Source organism: Salmo salar, chromosome 09, assembly GCF_965601325.2.
Source record: "Salmo salar chromosome 09, fSalSal1, whole genome shotgun sequence".
NCBI classification, from domain to species: domain Eukaryota; kingdom Metazoa; phylum Chordata; class Actinopteri; order Salmoniformes; family Salmonidae; genus Salmo; species Salmo salar.
Genome location: NC_138299.1, coordinates 26350743 through 26372138, shown reverse-complemented (window position 1 = coordinate 26372138; position 21396 = coordinate 26350743). Strand labels below are relative to the sequence as shown.

General features: G+C 44.2%; 1 protein-coding gene across 15 annotated transcripts in view; it reads left to right on the top strand.

Moving 5' to 3' along the window:
• The window catches only part of LOC106610955 (MAP/microtubule affinity-regulating kinase 3), a 37466-nt gene extending 16088 nt beyond the window's left edge, over positions 1-21378 (top strand). For 3 of the 15 annotated variants that reach the window (XM_082955683.1, XM_045723516.2, XM_082955687.1), the window contains 13 exons: positions 5978-6043; positions 10529-10599; positions 12184-12240; positions 12851-13087; positions 13234-13374; positions 14165-14264; positions 15401-15513; positions 15615-15762; positions 15875-16077; positions 16180-16304; positions 16458-16724; positions 20255-20299; positions 20704-21378. In XM_082955683.1, the coding sequence (XP_082811809.1) occupies positions 5978-6043; positions 10529-10599; positions 12184-12240; positions 12851-13087; positions 13234-13374; positions 14165-14264; positions 15401-15513; positions 15615-15762; positions 15875-16077; positions 16180-16304; positions 16458-16724; positions 20255-20299; positions 20704-21043 (1913 nt within the window). In that variant the 3' untranslated portion in view covers positions 21044-21378. The other 12 variants (XM_014210674.3, XM_045723518.2, XM_082955685.1 and 9 more) reach the window with 10 other exon arrangements.
• Positions 21379-21396: the final 18 nt, after the last annotated feature.

Sequence of the window (21396 nt, the reverse complement as noted above, 5' to 3'; positions counted from 1 at the left end):
GGCTCTTCAAGGCTACATTTGAATTTGGAAGTTTACATACACCTTAGCCAAATACATTTAAACTCAGTTTTTCACAATTCCTGACATTTAATCCTAGTAAAAATTCCCTGTCTTAGGTCAGTTAGGATCACCATTTTATTTTAAGAATGTGAAATGTCAGAATAATTGTAGAGAGAATTATTTATTTCAGCTTTTTATTTATTTCATCACATTCCCAGTGGGTCAGAAGTTTACATACTAATTGAGTGTATTTGGTAGCATTGCCTTTAAATTGTTTAACTTGGGTCAAACCTTGGGTAAACTTGGGTCAAACGTTTCAGGTAGCCTTCCACAAGCTTCCCACAATAAGTTGAGTGAATTTTGGCCCATTCCTCCTGACAGAGCTGGTGTAACTGAGTCAGGTTTATAGGCCTCCTTGCTGCTCACACACACTTTTTCAGTTCTGCCACAAATTTTCTATAGGATTGAGGTCAGGGCTTTGTGATGACCACTGCAATACCTTGACTTTGTTGTCCTTAAGCCATTTTGTATGCGTGGGGTCAATGTCCATTTGGAAGACCCATTTGCGACCAAGCTTTAACTTCCTGACTGATGTTGCTTCAATATATCCACATAATTTTCATCCCTCATGATGCCATCTATTTTGTGAAGTGCACCAGTCCCTCCTACAGCAAAGCACCCCACAACATGATGCTGCCACCCCTGTGCTTCACGGTTGGGCTGGTGTTTTTCGGCTTGCAAGCCTCCCCCTTTTTCCTCCAAACATAATGATGGTCATTATGGCCAAACAGTTCTATTTTTGTTTCATAAGACCAGAGGACATTTCTCCAAAAAGTACTCTCTTTGTCCCCATGTGCAGTTGCAAACTGTAGTCTGGCTTTTTTATGGCGGCATTGGAGCAGTTTTTTATTTTATTTATTTAACCTTTATTTAACCAGGAAGGGCTCATTGAGATTTAAAATCTATTTTTCAAGAGCGTCCTGGCCAAGATAGGCAGCACCAAGTCATTACAAAAATTACAGACAAACAACATGAAAAACTACAAGTAATCTAGTAAAAACCATAGAATTAACAAAGAATATAACAAAATCAAAAACAGCAAATTAAAAACATTGACATGTCAGGGAATCAGTCTCAAGATCATTCATCAGTGATTTAAAATTACCAATCGGGACAAGTTCTTCCAGTTTAAAAGTATTTTGTAAGGCGTTCCAAGACGATGGCGCAGAGTACATAAAAGCCCTTTTACCAAATTCAGTTCGGACATTTGGAACAATTAGCAGGATAAAGTCCAGCGAACGAAGAGAGTACCCACCACATTTCTGAACAATAAAAATGCCCAAATAAAAAGGTAGTAAACCCAAAATGGCTTTGTAAATAAAAGTATTCCAGTGACTGAGCCTACGAGTGACTAGAGAAGGCCAGCCAACCCTGGTATACAAAGTGCAGAGGTGCGTAAGGGTTTTGCAGTTTAAAATAAATCTCAAAATGCCATGGTAAATGGTGTCAATTGATCTCAAACATTGAGCGGAAGCATTCATATATAAAATATCCCCATAGTCTAGTAAAGGCATAAATGTAGCTGATACTAGCCTCCTTCTGGCTTCAAAAGAAAAACAGGCCTTATTCCTAAAATAAAATCCCAATTTCAGCTTCAATTTGTTTGTAAGTTGTTGAATATGCATTTTAAAAGAGAGGCCATCATCAATCAAAATTCCAAGATATTTATGAGGTTACAACCTCAATCTCCTTGCCCTGACAGGTAGTAATAGGTGAAAGGTTTACAGGTCTATTTCTTGCTTTAGAAAACACCATTAGTTTTGTTTTGTCAGTATTGAGGATAAGCTTCAATTGACACAAGGTATGTTGAACAGTATAAAAAGCAGTTTGCAAGTACTGGAAAGCTTTTAAGAGATGAGGCACAACAGTAAATAACAGTATCAGCATAAAAATTAAGTTGCGCATTTTGGACATTTTTGTCTAAATTATTTATATAAATAGTGAATAAGAGGGGACCAAGTACAGAGCCTTGGGGCACACCATTAAAGACAGACAATTTAACAGACCTAAGCCCATCAAATTGAGTGCACTGAGTTCTATCAGACAGATGGTTAACAAACCATGCTCTGAAAGACCTACACTTGACAATCTCTGCCTTAGTATAGCATGATCAACTGTATCAAAAGCCTTAGAGAGACCAATAAAAAGTGAGACACAATGCTGTTTTTTGTCAAGAGCTTCAGTGATATCATTTAAAACCTTCATGGCTGCTGTAATTGTGCTATGCTTCTTCCTGAAACCCGATTGGTACATTGATAAAAATAGAGTTAGTAAATAAAAACTCTTAGCTGTTCACTCACAAGGGTTTCAAGTATTTTCACCAGGGGTGACAGCTTTGAGATTGGCCTATAATTATTTAAAAGAGTTGGATCTCCCCCTTTTAAAAGTGTCAGGACAAATGCTGATTTCCAGATCTTTGGAATTTCATTACATTCCAGGGTTAGATTAAACAGATATGTAAGTGGTTCAGCTATGTGCAGTGGCTTCTTCCTTGCTGTGCGGCCTTTTAGGTTATGTCGATATAGGACTCGTTTTACTGTGGATATAGATACTTTTTGTACCCGTTTCCTCCAGCATCTTCACAAGGTCCTTTGCTGTTGTTCTGGGATTGATTTGCACTTTTCGCACCAAAGTACGTTCATCTCTAGGAGACGGAACGTGTCTCCTTCCTGAGCGGTATGACGGCTGCGTGGTCCCATGGTGTTTATACTTGCATACTATTGTTTGTACAGATGAACGTGGTACCGTCAGGCATTTGGAAATTGCTCCCAAGAATGAACCAGACTTGTGGATGTCTACAATTCTTTTTCTGAGGTCTTGGCTGATTTCTTTTCATTTTCCCATGATGTCAAGCAAAGAGGTAGTGAGTTTGAAGGTAGGCCTTGAAATACATTCACAGGTACACCTCCAATTGACTCAAATTATGTCAATTAGCCTATCAGAAGCTTCTAAAGCCATGACATCATTTTCTGGAATTTTCCAAGCTGTTTAAAGGCACAGTCAACTTAGTGTATGTAGACTTCTGACCCACTGGAATTGTGATACAGTGCATTATAAGTGAAATAATCTGTAAACAATTGTTGGGAAAATTACTTGTGTCATGCACAAAGTAGATGTCCTAACCGACTTGCCAAAACTATAGTTAATTAACACGAAATTTGTGGAGCGGTTGAAAAACGAGTTTTAATGACTCCAACCTAAGTGTATGTGAACTTCTGACTTCAACTGTATCAGCAGTAGAACATGTGAATGATTGTGAACTGGATCCCTTGCTCTAAACTACGACCGCTTGCTCTTGATACTGAGGAACGTAAAGTCCCTAGAACCATCTTACTTACTTACTTTCTGACTTTATTGTCCTCATGGGGAAATGTTGTTGCAGTGTCATGTACACGTTTATAGTGCCGTTTAAATACAAAACAAAATTGACAATACAACTTTAATAAGTTACATACCAATAAAACTTATTTTTTTTGAAGACTAGCCTGCTGGCCTTAATAGGTCGATAGGAACATTAGCCCAAGCTATTTAGGAGGGATATCACACCTGGCACAAATGATTGTCTAGTTCTGTTTTTCCTGCCGAGGTGTGCCCTATACCTGCACCCAGAGGGGAGTAGTTCAAAGTCCGGGTACAGGGGGTGGCTCGGGTCTAAAATGATTTTGTGAGCCTTGCGGAGGGCCCTGACCTTAAAGATCTCATCCAGACCTGTCTGTTTGACTCCAAGTACCTTGCTTGCTGTGGTGATAATCCTTCTCAGCATATGTCTCTGGCTGACAAGTGGCATTGCCAAACCAACAAACAATACAAAAAGTTAAAATACTCTCAATGAAAGATTTGTACAACAGAGTCAGTGTAGTACAGTCTACATTAAAAGATCCCAGCTTTTTGAGAAAGTACAGTCTCTGTTGGCTCTTTTTGTAGATCAGGTCTGTACATTTACTCCACTGAAGCTTATTGTCCAAGAGGACACCCAGGTATTTGTATTCCTCAACAATCTCTATATTCTGACCTCTGATAGATGTTGCAGAGGTAGGTGTTGTACACTTCCTGAAGTCTATGCACATCTCTTTGGTCTTATTGGTATTGAGGACCAAGTGTGATTCCTCACACCACTCTACAAAGTCATCTAGGACCGGGCCATGATGTTCCTCGTCATCATGCAACAGGCTGATCAAGGCAGTGTCATCAGCGAACTTAACGAGGTGTCTGTCAGGATGGGAACTAGTACAACTATTAGTTACGGGAAAGAAAAAAAATGTATGAAATGTATGCATTCACTACTGTAAGTCGCTCTGGATAAGAGCGTCTGCTAAATGACTAAAATGTAAATGTAATTAGTGTACAAGATGTACAGGAGTGGGGACAAAACACATCCCTGAGGAGAGCCTGTGTTGCTATTGCGTATGTCCGACATGTGGGGACCTATTTTGACTCGCTGTGAGCGTTGGCTCAGGAAGTCCAACAGCCACAAAACCAGCCCCCCATCTAAGGAGTCCTGAATGAGTCTCTGTGCCTGAATGTAGGGCTGGATTGTGTTGAAAGCAGAAGAAAAGTCAACAAACAAAACCCTAACATGGGATTTGACATCCTCAAGATGTCTATAGACCATGTTAAGGAAGATAAGAATGGCATCATCAACTCCTCTGATAGGCAAACTGAAATGGGTCGAGAAGCCTCTGGGTGACGCTGAGAATGACATTTCACAAGTTTCTCAAGGCATTTCATTACTAAGGATGTCAAGGCAACAGTGCGGTAGGCATTCAACACATGTCCACTTATTTTGCATGGGCTTTTGTATGTGTTACATCTCCTGAACAACTTTAAAACATCAGACTGTTCAACAACAACTCTCTCAAACATTTGTAATGGTGCTTCCATTTGTTTTACCTCCGACACAAAGTTGTCTGATTCAAATCTTGAGAAGAAAACATCTCCCAAGGTCAGCATTGGTTTTTCCCCTGCCTATGTGGAGGGCACTAGCCATGGATTAAATCCCTTGCCAGGCCACCCTTGCATTTCCTGAGGAGAGGGTCCTCTCCACCCTTTGCTTGTATGACTCCTTGTCCACCAGTATCTATCTTTTGATCTCACATTGTACGTCTCTTAAAGCCTGTCTATCACCCTCAGCATAAACTGCCTTCTTCCTATCAAGTAGTGATTTTAGATGTTTTGATACCCAAGGCTTATTGTTAGGGAAGATTTTACAGGTTTTAGCAGGCCCAACTGACTCAACACAGAAGTTTACATAGTCTGAAACAACATCTGTGAGTTCATCAAGATCAGAGCTGCTGTTCTCAAATACCTCCCACATAGTACAGTCAAAACACCCCTGGAGACAAGTGATACCCTTGTCATTCCAGATCTCCAGGAGTCGACAGTAGGTTAGCCTGAGGTAGACCACATTGTGGTCTGATGTCCCCAGGGGAGGTCTGGTGGTGGCAGAAAATGCATTTGGTATTGTCCCGTAGCACAAGTCAAGAGTCCTATTTTTCCTAGTGTGACATTTCACATACTGGTGGAATGTGCGCAGGACTTTGCAAGGTACAGTTGTTAAAATCCCCTAAAATAAATGTGGGTGCTTTGGGGGAGATGGATTCCAGTTTCTGTGACAGATTATAAATAATCTCTGATGCCTTTGTTATATTAGCTTTAGGTTGAATGTACACAACGGTAACAAACAGCTGGGGGACCTCACATGGCAGATAGTAGGGTCGCAGTGACACAGAAAGCAGTTCAATGTCGGGGGTACAGAGTCTCTCTCTTACCAGGATCCATTTACACCGCTGGTCCCTGACAATGCCGTCAGCTATCCAGGACACGCATCTTTACAAAGTTGAGCCAGGAAGATTAAATTCTTAATTGTTTTTGAGTGTGGGCCTGAATTCAAAGACAAATCTTTCTCTTTTCCCCATAGTCAAGCTGTTTGAGGTGATCGAGACAGAGAGAACGCTGTACCTGGTGATGGAGTATGCCAGTGGAGGTGAGTAGTATGTTATGCCTCGCCTTCTCAGCTCCCATAACTGCTGTGATGGCATAGGGCTTGGTGAAGAGCCATACAGGAAACTAGGGATGTCCCCGAAAATAAAAAATCATGGTCGACCGAGAGTCATCTGTTCTTTCGACCCATCGATTGGTCTACATTTTCAAACGTGTATTTTTCCATATGTAGACAAATCTTGTGTTTAATCAAATCAACTACAGTATATTCACTGAGCTTGTCTGATGCGTTAAGCGCACTGTTTGATGAAATAATTAAGACACACATGACTAGGGGGAGTCTGACCGCAATTGATTTGATTGTGCCGAGCCGGGCTCAGACTTGATGTGTTAAAAAAAATGACATTGAGTGACTGTGACTAGCACCCATTGTCGCTCTCTCCTCCCTGCTGCAGCGACCACCACAGTGTTTATTGCGCTGTTCGTGCTGCTGAAGCTGCAACATAATTACAGCCATTTCTGACTGAAAACTTTTGTTACTGAAATCCCTCATTTGTTTAGGAAAAACATTCCCTATTCTCTCAACCCTTGATCTCTTTACGTGACACATGTATGCATCGCATGCACGTGACCAATAGGACCTGACCTATAGCATATCAGAATCACATCAATTAACTGGTTATAATAAACTCTGAACACCATAACACGTGACAAAAAAACTTGAAATGGGGAATGTTTATAGGTTGCTCAGGAGATAAAGGGTAAGTCAGATGTGTGGAATACATTTGACATGTTGTAGAAAATACTGGAAATAAAGAAAAATAAATCAAATTTCTATTAGTCACATGCGCCGAATACAACAGGTGTAGACCTTACAGTGAAATGCTTACTCATGAGCCCCTAACAGTGCAGTTTCAAAAAATACAGATAAGAATAAGAGATAAACTATCAAGTAATTAAAGAGCAGCAGTAAAAAATAACAATATATACAGGGGGGTGCCGGTACAGAGTCAATGTGCAGGGGTACCGGTTAGTTGAGGTAGTATGTACATGTAGGTAGAGTTAATTAAAGTGACTATGCATAGATGACAACAGAGAGTGGTGGGGGTGGGCGGCAATGCAAATAGTCTGGGTAGCCATTTGACTAGATGTTCAGGAGTCTTATGGCTTGGGGGTAGAAGCTGTTTAGAAGCCTCTTGGACCAAGACTTAGTGCTCCGGGAACCATTTGCCGTGTTTTAGCAGAGAGAACAGTCTATGAACTAGGGTGGCTGGAGTCTTTGACAATTTTTAGGGCCTTCCTCTGACACCGCCTGGTATAGAGGTCCTGGATGTCAGGAAGCTTGGCCCCAGTGATGTACTGGGCCATTCGCACTACCCTCTGTAGTGCCTTGCGGTCGGAGGCCGAGCAGTTGCCATACCAGGCAGTGATGCAACCAGTCAAGATGCTCTCGATGGTGCAGCTGTAGAACCTTTTGAGGATCTGAGGACCCATGCCAAATCTTTTCAGTCTCCTGAGGGGTAATAGGTTTTGTCGTGCCCTCTTCACGACTGTCATGGTGTGCTTGGACCATGTTAGTTTGTTGGTGATGTGGACACCAAGGAACTTGAAGCTCTCAACCTGCTCCACTGCAGCCCCGTCGATGACAATGGGGGCGTGCTTGGTCCTCTTTTTCCTGTACAATCATCTCCTTTGTCTTGATCATGTTGAGGGAGAGGTTGTTGTCCTGGCACCACACGGCCAGGTCTCTGACTTCCTCCCTATAGGCTGTCTCGTTGTTGTCGGTGATCAGGCCTTCCACTGTTGTGTCATTGGCAAATTTAATGATGGTGTTGGAGTCGTGCCTGGCCATGCAGTCATGAGTGAACAGGGAGTACAGGAGGGGGCTGAGCTGAGGGGCCCCTGTGTTGAGGATCAGCATGGCGTATGTGTTGTTACCTACCCTTACCACCTAGGGGCGGCCCATCAGGAAGTCCAGGATCCAGTTGCAGAGGGAGGTGTTTAGTCCCAGGATCCTTAGCTTATTGATGAGCTTTGAGGGCACTATGGTGTTGAACGCTGAGCTATAGTCAATGAATAGCATTCTCACATAGGTGTTCCTTTTGTCCAGGTGGGAAAGTGCAGTGTGGAGTGCAGTAGAGACTGCATCATCTGTGGATCTGTTGGGGCGGTATGCAAATTGGAGTGGGTCTAGGGTTTCTGGGATGATGGTGTTGATGTGAGCCATGACCAGCCTTTCAAAGCACTTCATGGCTACAGACGTGAGTGCTACGAGTCAATAGTCATTTAGGCAGGTTACCTTAGTGTTCTTGGGCACAGGGACTATGGTAGTCTGCTTAAAACATGTTGGTATTACAGACTCGGACAGGGAGATGTTGAAAATGTCAGTAAAGACAGTTGGTCAGCTCATGCTTGCAGTACACATCCTGGTAATCCGTCTGGCCCAGCGGCCTTGTAAATGTTGACCTGTCTAAAGGTCTTACTCACATCGGCTGCGGAGAGGGTGATCACACAGTGTTCCGGTACAGCTGGTGCTCTCATGCATGTTTCGGTGTCATTTGCCTCGAAGCGAGCATAGAAGTAGTTTAGCTCGTAAGGTAAGGAGCAAGCGCTTTGTGCATATTATGTGTGCCAAACAGGTTCTGTTAGATTACGCTATAATTTCTCTGACCGTTTGGAACAATATAAACAACTTTTTTTGTAAATGAATGAGTGATTGATTGTTACAGTACTGTAAGTTATATATTGAAATATAGACCAAAGTAAGTTACAGTATTAAGAATAAACCGGATGCGCTCTTAGGCCTACAACTCAATGGTGGTTATACGAGGCTGCTATACTAAGCCTACTAATGATAATGACATGACTTATTATTATAATAATCATAACAATAATAGTAATAATAACATTAATGAGATAAAGAAAAAGGAGGGTTATTATAAATATAATTTTTCGGACAATTTGGAACAGTGTAAGCAAGCACTAAATAAATTATAAATAATCCCAGACAGGATGTTCTATTGAAAAATAAGGTAAAGCCTTTATTACAGTATAGCAAACAGATGAATTTGTGAAATTGCTTATCCGACATGTTGTGTGTGGTTGGTGCTTACGAAGGCTTGGTGCTGATGGAATCAGTAGGCTATTAAACAAACAGGCAACAGAAGCAGGATCTGTATTATTTCTGTAGATATATTGATTATTTATAAAGCCAGGCACATTTAACAGTTAGGCTACTTTTCTTAGACAATTAAGTCAAAAGGCTGTTTTTCTCATCTCCTCATTCTGCAGCTGCCTCCAAAGCATTGTTCTCAACACCAATATGCTGGTTAACTTTGCTATTACGCACAAAGCAACATGGTCTAGGCGCCAACAGTGCACTGATGTGTTTCAGAACCACTGACAGCGACCTCTATCCAACGCGGGAGAAAGCGCATCTGTTATAAAATAATATTATTTTTCTTAGTGTTGCACCATTGTTCCAACGTAATATAACCATATACAATTTCAGTAGCACATGTCTTGGAGTGATGGACTGTGCCATCCCCACGGCCTCCATAATGGATTAGTCCACTCGGGCAGGTGCCAATTAGACAGGTGTCTTGTACACCATGAAAATTATTTACTTTTTTTTGCTACTGCTCGACTAAAGGAATCTCAGTCAACCAAAAGCCTATTGACCAAACAAACGACCAGTCAACAAAATGGGGTCAGCCCTACAGGAAATATATCATATTCAGTACATTGCAACAGTGGCCATTGGCAACCTACTTCTAGGAAATCTGAAATGTGTGTTGACACGTCCTGCATTTAGAGCGGAGTTGGAGAGCACTGGTGACTCTCTTTTGCGCACATAGGCCTACAAGCTCGCTCATTCACACACACGCTCACTTGCTGCCACCGCAGATCAACACTGATTGTGTGTGGGAGGGTTTCGGGGATGCAGAACAAAAGGTTTTATGGGGCAAGTTGTTAATGCTGGACCCCCCCTTCTCACCCCCTAACCTCTCAGCTGTGTCACGTTTTAACATGAACGGGTTTGAGAGAACACAACACAGCTGCGTGGGCTGAAGAAAGCATCTGATGTTGTAGCCATACTCAGAAGCTTGTGCCTTCAGGACAGAACTACAGTAAAGGAATTAGAGTTCTGTGTCTCTCTCTGTAGGCGTGAAGAACAGTTAGGTTCACATGCTCCTCATACTGTGTTTTAAAGTAGTTCTTGATTTGATTTGGATTATTCTCTAAACCAGTGCTGTTCAATGTCGGTCCTGGAGGGCCGAAACACTTCTGGTTTTCATCCTCTCCTTCTAATAAGGGTTTAATTCAGACTTGGGATACCAGGTGTGTGCCATTAACTACCAGGTAGAAACAAGACACGGAAGTATTTTGGCCCTCCAGAACCGGAATTGAACAGCCCTGCTCTAAACCTTGACCTTATTTGATGTACAAAGTGTTTTCGTACCATTTTCCCTTTGAAATACACAGCCTTTAATTTAATATCCTTACTGTTGTCTTCTTTCTCTTGCAGGAGAGGTCTTCGACTACCTTGTTGCACACGGAAGGATGAAGGAAAAAGAGGCCAGGGCTAAATTTAGACAGGTAGGTACAGGACTTTACCCGCAGTGTGCTGGATTCTCACCTTGCCTGCCTGCCTGTCTGCCTGCCGATTCCTCACTGGTCAGTGTACTAAACCACCCAGGATAGACTGCTGTTACTGTTAAATTATGAGAAATGGCAAAACACAGAGCTCCCCTCATCGCTTATCTCTCTCCCACTGACAGTGACACACTGGGGATGTGCTGCCTCCACACAGCGCTCTGCAGTGGGAGGATAGTCAGGCACACTCAGCAATGTTGAGGCAATAGCTAACTACTTCCCTGGTCTGACCGCAGGTTCATCTTACTGCAGAGTTTCATTGGGAGCTCTGATAAACCTCGAGCAGATGCTCACACAGGAAGAGGAGACCCAGTTTTCTCCCAAATCAAATTTATTTAGATAGCCCTTCGTACATCAGCTGATATCTCAAAGTGCTCTACAGAAACCCAGCCTAAAACCCCAAACAGCAAGCAATGCATGTGAAAGAAGCACGGTGGCTAGGAAAAACTCCCTAAGAAAAACTCCCTAGAAAGGCCAAAAACCTAGGAAGAAACCTAGAGAGGAACCAGGCTATGAGGGGTGGCCAGTCCTCTTCTGGCTGTGCCGGTGGATATTATAACAGAACATGGTCAAGATGTTAAAATGTTCATAAATGACCAGCATGGTCAAATAATAATAATCATAGTAGTTGTCGAGGGTGCAACAAGCACGTCCGGTGAACAGGTCAGGGTTCCATAGCCGCAGGCAGAACAGTTGAAACTGGAGCAGCAGCACGGCCAGGTGGACTGGGGACAGCAAGGAGTCATCATGCCAGGTAGTCCTGAGGCATGGTCCTAGGGCTCAGGTCCTCCGAGAGAAAGAGAGAAAGAAAGAGAGAATTAGAGAGAGCATATTTAAATTCACACAGGACACCAGATAAGACAGGAGAAATACTCCAGATGTAACAGACTGACCCTAGCCCCCCGCCACAAAAACTACTGCAGCATAAATACTGGAGGCTGAGACAGGAGGGATCAGAAGACACTGTGGCCCCATCCGATGATACTCCCGGACAGGGCCAAACAAGCAGGATATAACCCCACCCACTTTGCCAAAGCACAGCCCCCACACCACTAGAGGGATGTCTCCAACCACCAACTTACCGTCCTAAGACAAGGCCGAGTATAGCCCACAAAGATCTCCGCCACGGCACAACCCAAGGGGGGGGGGGGGGGGCGCCAACCCAGACAGGAAGACCACGTCAGTGACTCAACCCACTCAAGTGACGCACCCCACATCCTTCACTCAGGGTGGTTGTACACCACATCCTTCACTCAGGGTGGTTGTACACCACATCCTTCACTCAGGGTGGTTGTACACCACATCCTTCACTCAGGGTGGTTGTACACCACATCCTTCACTCAGGGTGGTTGTACACCACATCCTTCACTCAGGGTGGTTGTACACCACATCCTTCACTCAGGGTGGTTGTACACCACATCCTTTTCTCAGGGTGGTTGTACACCACATCCTTCACTCAGGGGCGGTGTGAAAACTGTGCCAGGTGGAAGACTAACTGTATCACTCTGTATGTGTGTTTTTCTGTAGATCGTTTCTGCTGTGCAGTACTGCCACCAGAAGCACATTGTTCATAGAGACCTGAAGGTAAGGACCCAGTGAGGGTGGGTGTGGGGGGGTGAACTAAAGTGGCCAAAGGCGGTGCTTTTCCCTGCTCGCATGTTCTCCATTGCACCACATACTCACTTAAAATGCCATTCCATTTAGCCAGCCTCCGATATGCTGCCACATGTAGAATAAATATTGATGCTCCTGTATTTTTATCTCGGTTAGCGTGAGGGGGTCGACCTCAGTGGGAGTTACTCTGTTCAGAGCTCCCATCTCCTTTCCATCAGCAGCGTGTCCATACAGTGTTTACTCTGTAGAGCTTCATGAATGATCCATGAGGACAGCGATGTAAGAGCAGAGAGCAGCTGTCTCCCCCTGTGTGTTTGACACTAACTTTGACTTGTAGAGCACTTTGTTTTGTGAGGGGTTTTTCTGGTAAGGGATCAGTAGATATTTTTTGTGCCTTTGACATCTCTACCTCTGATTGGAACTCTACTGTCAGCATGGATCTTTGTGGGTTATTCAAATGTGTTATGCTTTTACCTGTGACCTAGGTAGTCTGTTACCTCTGTCTTTCAATCTGACGTCCCAGCTATCTCTCACCTCATCCCCCCCCATTCTTCTCTGCCTTCCCCTCCTGTGTCTCTAGGCAGAGAACCTGCTGCTGGATGCAGACATGAACATTAAGATAGCGGACTTTGGCTTCAGTAATGAGTTCACCATGGGGAACAAGCTGGACACGTTCTGTGGCTCCCCACCCTACGCCGCCCCAGAGCTGTTTCAGGGGAAGAAGTACGATGGGCCCGAGGTGGACGTCTGGAGCCTGGGGGTCATCCTCTACACACTGGTCAGCGGCTCTCTGCCCTTCGACGGGCAGAACCTCAAGGTATGTAGAAAGACTCGTAGAAATACTTCCATACTCAGTTCCTTTGTCTGTGGGAGATTCATAGTCAGTGAAATATAGGGGTAAAACTTGAGATAAGATGTCCTCACTCCCTGTCTCGCTCTTTCTCCCTGTCCGTCTCTCTGTAGGAGCTAAGGGAGCGGGTTCTGAGGGGGAAATATCGTATCCCCTTCTACATGTCCACAGACTGCGAGAACCTCCTCAAGCGCTTCCTGGTGCTCAACCCGGCCAAGCGGGGGACTCTCGAGGTGAGGGAGGACAGCGAAAATGTAAATATTCAACACTTTATTCACTCCACCATGGCATGATGGCACTCCAGAGCATTCTCTCCATCCGCCTGCCTGCCATCTCTCCATCCGCCTGCCTGCCATCTCTCCATCCGCCTGCCTGCCATCTCTCCATCCGCCTGCCTGCCATCTCTCCATCCGCCTGCCTGCCATCTCTCCATCCGCCTGCCTGCCAACTCTCCATTCCTTGGGCCGGCGTCTGCTCGACACTCATCACACCGCTCTCTTTTTGTGCTGATTATATATTCTCCATTCTCTCATCTGTTGGCACAATACATAATTCATGATCCCTCTTGTTTTTATCTTTCTTGTTTTCTGAGTTTTAGGCAGAGCGAAATGCAGGCACAGCACATAATTGTCTTGGTTTCTGTGTGTTCACATTGTGTTCTCACATCCATCCTCATCCCTCTTGACACTAGAAGTTCAGATAACATACAGTCCTGCATTGAAAGATTTCATTAAGAACAGATATCGGCCTCGTGGTTGTACATTTCCTATTATCATTATCTTGTAAACCCATCGTACACGGCCGCCCGATTGATTGGTGAGTTTGTTTGAGAATTAGATTAGACTGACTTTAAATGACGATTCAGCTTTCAAACAGTGGAGCATTGATTTGAATCAAAATCTCTTTTCCAATCCTTATTTTTAGAGGAAATCACAATTCAATTTGTTATTTGAGTGCAATGAGGTGAAATAAGTGAACCTTTAAGTGGATTTAAGAAAGCACCCCATCCTGTTTTATGAGGACTCTTTTTACATTTTATTTCAGCAAATCATGAAAGACCGCTGGATCAACGCGGGATCGGAGGAGGACGAGCTCAAGCCTTTCGTAGAACCAGAACAGGACATCACAGATCAGAAGAGAATAGGTACTAAGAGGAGTTCGTGAAGCTCAAAAACGTGTGTAGGCAGCAGCACAGCAACATAATCGCTCTCAGTATTTAAGCACTTTACAGTTTTCAAAAGAAAAAGATAAAACGCAGCATAAAAACTACTTCTGCAGGGGCCTCCGAGAGGGAGAGACACATGAGACAGAGAGAACCTCCACATCTTGGCCTGGATAAAAGCACTAAGGGGTAGAGGGAGGGGGAGAGAGGGTGTACATGCTGAAAGATGTCCTCTGGGGTGTGGGGGGTATTGCATAACAGCAGCTGGGATCTCTGTCAGAGCACGTTGGTTAGAGGGAGCTGCCAGTCACCTAGCGCAGAGAGAAAGAGAGCGGGCGGGAGGGAGAGATGAAATGGAGCACATGTTTCACTGAGGGCTCTGTAGTCTAGTGGAGAGGGATCACGTTTCAGGGCGTTCTCCATCTCGTTCACCCAGTGGACTGACTCCTCAGTGGGTTTACTGAAGCCTGATCTGCCTGAACACATTGATTGTGGAGCACTGTATAGCCTAGTGGGGAGATGGATAGAGGGAGCTGATGTATGGTGGTACTGCAGCTCCGGGAGCTTCCCCACCTGGCATGTTCCTCTCAATGTGATGCAAGTAGCGCAGTGGGGGTGTAATCACTCCCCATCTTCCACTGCCTCCCAACCAATCACTTCCACCCCCGCTGTGCTGCTTGCGTCACCTGTCCTCCTCTGCTGACGAATGGGGCGAGAGGGAGGAGGGGGGCCGGGTGATAACACCTGAGCTAGAATGCAATGCTGACTCACTCGCATGATGAGGTTGCTGCTACATTTAATAAGTGGTGAAACATCTCTTGTCGTTATGGTGGAAAAGGAAGATATAATACGTTTGCTTTAAATGAGTCAGAGGAGCAAGTGTGCATAATTGCTTATGAATTGTTTATATCTATGTAGAACACACTAAGGATGTGGGCTGCTTTTGGTTGCTGATACTGGCGAATAAAGACCTTTCTGGTATTATGGCAGCCATTTTGGGCTGCAGGATTGGGGTCAATTCCATTTAAATGAAAAGTCCTTTAAAATAAGACAGTTGTTGACAGTGCTTGTGGAGGCCAGGGCTGTATATGTGAACTCATGTCTCTGTACTGTTCCAGATGTAATGGTGGGGATGGGCTTCTCTCCAGAGGATATCCAGGAGTCTCTGGCCAAGATGAAGTATGATGAGATCACTGCCACCTACCTGCTGCTGGGGAGGAAGTCTTCTGAGGTCAGAGCAACACAATGGATAGTTGTTGATGTCTTTGGTCTAGTGCTTGGTATATCCATTAGTGTCCAATCTTTTTAATGTGTTTGTGACCTTTGACCTAGCTGGAGCCCAGTGTTTCAACCTCCAGCAGCAACCTGTCCCTGGCTAAGCCCCGGCCCACCAGCGAGCTCAATGGCCAGTCCCCCTCACACCTCAAAGTCCAGCGGAGCGTCTCCTCCAACCAGAAACAGAGACGCTACAGTGATCAGGGTGAGACACTATATCAGTCGGTCATTAACCATTTAGAGGGAATTCTCATCTTTGACAAATTCGTTTCAGCTGTACCATTTCCTCTCTTCCTCGTTTTCTCTCTCTTCTCCAGTGGGTCAGAATGTTCCCCCAGGTTCAGGACACCCTAAGAGGAGCCAGACCAGCACGGCCGAAAACAACATCAAAGAGGAGGGAGGGCGCAGTGTCCCCGGGGGGCGCTGTCCCCCTCCACCCAGCCCCTTGCTGGGGAACGCCAACAACCCCAACAAGGCTGATATTCCCAATGGCAGGAAGGGAGTTACCACTGTTCCCAACGTGAGTGTCTGCTATTCCATCCCATTATCAATTGTATAACATATTCTTACACTTGAAGTGGGGATGAATCCTCCATTCCGATTTGAGGATTTGTGATTTCAGAGTTTCTGTTCCACCCTGCAGAATAACACTGGCTCTGACGGGATGACGAGGAGAAACACGTACGTGTGCAGCGACAGGAATGCTATGGACTGTCTCTCTGTCATTCCCAATGGGAAGGAGAACAGGTAAGGAACAGGCTAGAATTTTACTGTGTTCCCTGTGTTCGCCACATGCAATCAGCATTCAACACAGCACCTTCACTGTTCCTCCCCCCCAGGGGCAGAGAGGCGGGAACTATGTGTATCAATACTGATCTCTTCCCTCCATCCTCCCTGCAGTGTGGCTGTGTCTCCTGGCCAACGGAACCCCGTGGCATCCACCCACAGCATCACCAGCGCCACCACGCCGGACAGACTACGTTTCCCACGAGGAACAGCGAGCCGCAGCACCTTCCACAGTGGTCAGCTGAAGGAGCGCCGCACGGCCACCTACAACGGGCCACCAGCCTCACCCACCCTGTCCCAAGACGCAGCGCCCCTTTCCCAGACCCGCAGCCGCGGCTCCAGCAACCTCTTCTCCAAACTCACCTCCAAACTCACACGCAGGTAGGTGTCAGGGACTACAGCTCCATGCCACTCAATTCAACTATGAGTCCAAGCCCCTAAAATATACTGTGACAATATCTAGCTATATGGTTTGTTTTTAATCCTTCTGAGTGGGCTTTGAACGGCGTGCTTTTTAGCATCATGAATCACATTGTGCGGAACATCCACAGTCCTACTAACAATAGATTGTTCCAGAAGCTCTGATAACGTAGCCTGGGTGCCAGTCTGAGAAAGACATCAAATTAAACATACCTCAAGTGTAAACCAGCAGGGAAAACCCACTTGAATTTGTGTCCAGACTGAGTAGATTGAACACATCTCAGACAGGCAGCCAGGCTACTGTCAACAATTCGGTGTTGTCCCGAGACTAACCTGACATGAGGAATAGAAATCAACGTCTGTCATTTGAACCTTCTCCTCCTCGCCATTGATTCCAACCACCCTGTTTCTGTTCACTCATTTCAAGTTTCAACCAATCATATTCTTTCAGTTTCTTGCCTCATTTCACTGTTTCTGTGTGTTTGCTGATTCTGGTGTAGAAACATTTCATTTGGGTTTACGAAAAGGTAGGATCCCCTGTTACCTTCAGTGTGTGCAATTAATCAACTAAAACCAGTACTAGGACAAGCTGGAACTGACATTGCTTAGAACCTCTGTTTTGTGACAGTGATTGGTCTTAGGCTTCTGGAGTTAACGATGGGTTAGATTGTAAGGGCAGTGATGCCCTCTCGATCGGTCAGTTAGTTAAAAAATCCATCAACAGCCAACAGAAAGCTTGACACTAATCAATCTCCAACGCATGCGGTGGGGACGGGGCTGCTTACAAAGTTTCTGTTGTTTTTCACAAAGTAATGATTGATCAGTATTGAACTGTTATTCCAGGTAAGTTTGTTTTTTATGTAGACAGATCTTTGCTTGAAAGGTAGACAGATTCTAACTTGTCTTTATCTCTGTCCATAATTGGATTTTGCTGTATCTTATTAGTTGTGACCAATGGTCCCTATAATAACTTTGCTGGCTTGTAGGAATGTGACGTGGCGATGCAGGATATAGAGTATTCTGATAAGAAGGATTGTTTGTAAGGCTTTGGGAACTTCAGATTGTAATATTGGTTTGTGGAGTCGTGTTCACTTGTTGCGAACCGAGAGTGTTGTGAAATACTTTTTGTGAACCAGGCGTTCTGATGAGTAAGATCAGAGGGAGTTATGTCTTGATACATCAATTTGTAAACATTTACAAGCAGATGGTCTGGTAGTTCAGGATATGTTGTTTACAAAGCTGGGACAAAAGGCAAAGCTCTCCCACCATACCTCCTCTTCAGACATAACCTTCTGTTCTTCAGTCTGATTAAGTGACACACTGACATCTAGTGGCTACCAGGAGTTCTACATCTCGGGAAGTTGTCACCTTTTGCAACCCTTCCACAATTCTTCATTCACCAGGTCCTTGTCACTCATTTCATTTATCTGTTGATTCTTATTTCTGCACAGAGTAACATCTTGGAAACAATTGGTTTAAGTATAGGGAAGGAAGTCTCTTGTCTCAGTAGTAGGCAATGCGCTTTGGTCTCTGTTCCCTCCCTTCACTCTTCTCCTCACTATTGTACTGCTGTGTGCCAATGTTTCCCTGACTTTCTGTGCCCTTTAACCTTGGACCTTTTCACTGCTCTTCCTCCCTTCAGGGTCAGTATTGACCCGACCAAACGGCAGACGGCCAAATCAGGGCCTGCCATCCCTTCTGCCCAGGGAGCAAAGACTCTTAGTAAGTCTTCTGTTCACCCACCTCTCCCCTTCTTTTCTCCCCCTTTTTCTTCTTCTTTGTCATCCTGGCATCATCGGCCTGTGATCATGTCGTACATCAAGTTTCTTTCTCTTTTCATGTATCCGTAAAAAATACAAGCTTTTTTTCAGAATCCATCTTTTCTTCCAGATTCAGCAGCGGAAGATATAGAGAATTGTAGTAAGTCGCAGATGGAGACCTAGAGTAAGGGATCATTTCAACCCTTATGTCCCCACAAGAGTTAGTGTGTCAGAGTTCTGTGTGGAGAGAACGAATTTGTATACACACCCAAACAGTCACATTCCCTTCTCTCCAGTATGTGACAGACAATCCCAGCCCCTCTCCCTGCCCCAGATAAAGTCTCAGACCTTTTTGTGTCCCTCATCCCCCTGGCTAGAGGCTGTTATCTTGCCCACTAACTAATACCCCTCCAGGAATCTAACTTCCTCTACCCTCCTGTAGAATCATTTCAAGGCTAGTCTGCATGTGTGGAGCCCAAAACTCATTAGGGTCTGTGGACCTGGTATGCAGTCCCTGCCTAACCAACCCTCCTCTTCTTTGGGGCAGCAGGTAGCCTAGTGGTTAGAGCGTTGGGACAGTAACCGAAAGGTTACAAGATCAAATCCCCGAGCTGACAAGGTAAAAATCTGTTGTTCTGCCCCTGAACAAGGCAGTTAACCCAGTGTTCCTAGGCCATCATAGTAAATAAGAATTTGTTCTTAACTGACTTGCCTAGTTAAATAAAAAAAATACAAATATGAATTCTTTAAACATATCCAGTGTCACGCCGAGAGAAGAAACATAGGACTAGAAGACCTCTGTTCTGCTGTCTGTCAACCTCTAGAGTAGACCGCATGAGTCCTCCCACAATAGCCCCAGTCTGCATGCACTGACCCAAATGCTGCGTTTGTAACAAAGTGGGAGGTGGGAATTTACCAGTTGTGAAGTCGTAAACAGTTGGATCATTCACATGATTTTAACTAATTGAGAAACGCTGATTGGCTAATGGCCAACAAGCTGTTAACACAAATTATAGTGTTAAAAAAAAAACATATACATTTTTATAAATATTGTTTTGTTGCATTTAACTGCCGAAAATGCAGTAATCGAGGTCATTTATTTAGAAGGTGGTATCAGAGGTCAGTATGTGAGAGAAGTGAGCTCAGGATGATAGACGAGTTTCCCACTAGTAATTTCCAGTTTGAGGTCCGTTGAAGTGGATTTTTTCCAGTCGTATGTGGTAAATTCCCACTTCCCACTTGGTTACGAACACAGCATAATTGTGTGCGCAAACGTGTGGGTGTGTGGACTGTAGTTCCACTGTATGATTTTGTTTTTGTCGTGTTTGGGTGAATCTCTTCACGTCACCAAGCTTACCAAAGCTGTCATACCATCATTCAACACATTTCCGTTTCCATTCCTGTATTCCCTTGCTCTGTCATCTGTTTAAGCACTTTTTTTGTTCCTTTGCTCTCATTTTTATTTTGTGTTAAAGAAGCAAGAAAGTTTGAACACCAATGAGACTGATCAGTGCACAGGTTTCATGTCAATACTTCCGTAATGAGGTTATAGTAACCTTGGTGGCTTTCTTGTTTTTATAACTCCATATAATATACATGTTATACATCTGTCAATATTCACAGTATATATCAGTGTTATCTGTTCTTGAAATTACAAAATACTCTTTGGAAGTCCACATTTAGTGTTTTCACTTTTCTTCTAATCTTGCTCTGCTCCCTCAACTGTCACAGAGTCTCAACCGAGTTTGAAAGAAACGGGAGATTTGAGAGCTCAAGGTGAGGTGTAGGTTGTTGCTTTCTCAGCCTGATATTCCTGTGACTATAGGCTTGATATCACTTCATTCCCAGGCCCAGCTCTGTTCTCCGTTCATTTTGTCAGTCAACCAATAGTCCACAGGGTTTACCCATGCCTCACCTTTTCCCCATGGATGTGGTCTCTGTATGTGACATAGGGTGTGGTTATTTCAGATCATTATGGTTTCCTCATCGTGCCCTGCTGTGGTTGTGCTTCTCCTAATGTGCATGGTGCTTCGCTTGTGTGCTGCATGACCATCTGTTTATTGCATGCTCTGCTAATTGACCCTTTGATCAACACCTTGCATTATTTTGTCTATTCATGGAAGGCCCTTTAAAACGCACAGCTTTAGTGAATTCAACTTTTTCTATCTCCTTCCTACCAGTCGCCATGTACCTGGGGATCAGAAAGGGGAAAGTAAAGACGGTAAACCCCGCTCCCTCAGATTCACTTGGAGTATGAGGACCACCAGCTCCATGGAGCCTTGTGACATCATGCGGGAGATACGCAAGGTGCTTGAGGCCAACAATTGTGACTACGAACAGCAAGAGTGTTTCCTGCTGCTCTGTGTCCATGGCGATGCTGAGAACCTTGTCCAATGGGTGATGGAGGTGTGCAAGCTTCCCCGCCTCTCCCTCAATGGCGTGAGATTCAAGAGGATATCGGGCTCATCCATCGCTTTTAAAAACATTGCTTCCAAAGTTGCCAATGAGTTAAAGCTATGAACAAAAAGGGTAAAACTATATCTAGAAAGTATAAGCTGTACAATCTTTTTTTTTTTTACAAAATACTGAGTATGTATTGAATGAGTTTGGGAATAATAACTACAGTATATAATCTGGTCATCATGAGTTGTCATACAGAGAAACTTGACCTAAATAGCATTGGTCATCTCATGAAAGTTAACCTTTTCAGAGTAAATAATGAATCTGACTTTCAAGACAGCCACACATTGTTATACACCATTTCCTTAATTTCAAAGAATATATAAGAGATGGAGTTCATGTAAATGCTCACATGGTGAGATCACCAGTGTCTCAATAAAATTCTGTAAACTTGACTCATGGCATATTTAAGT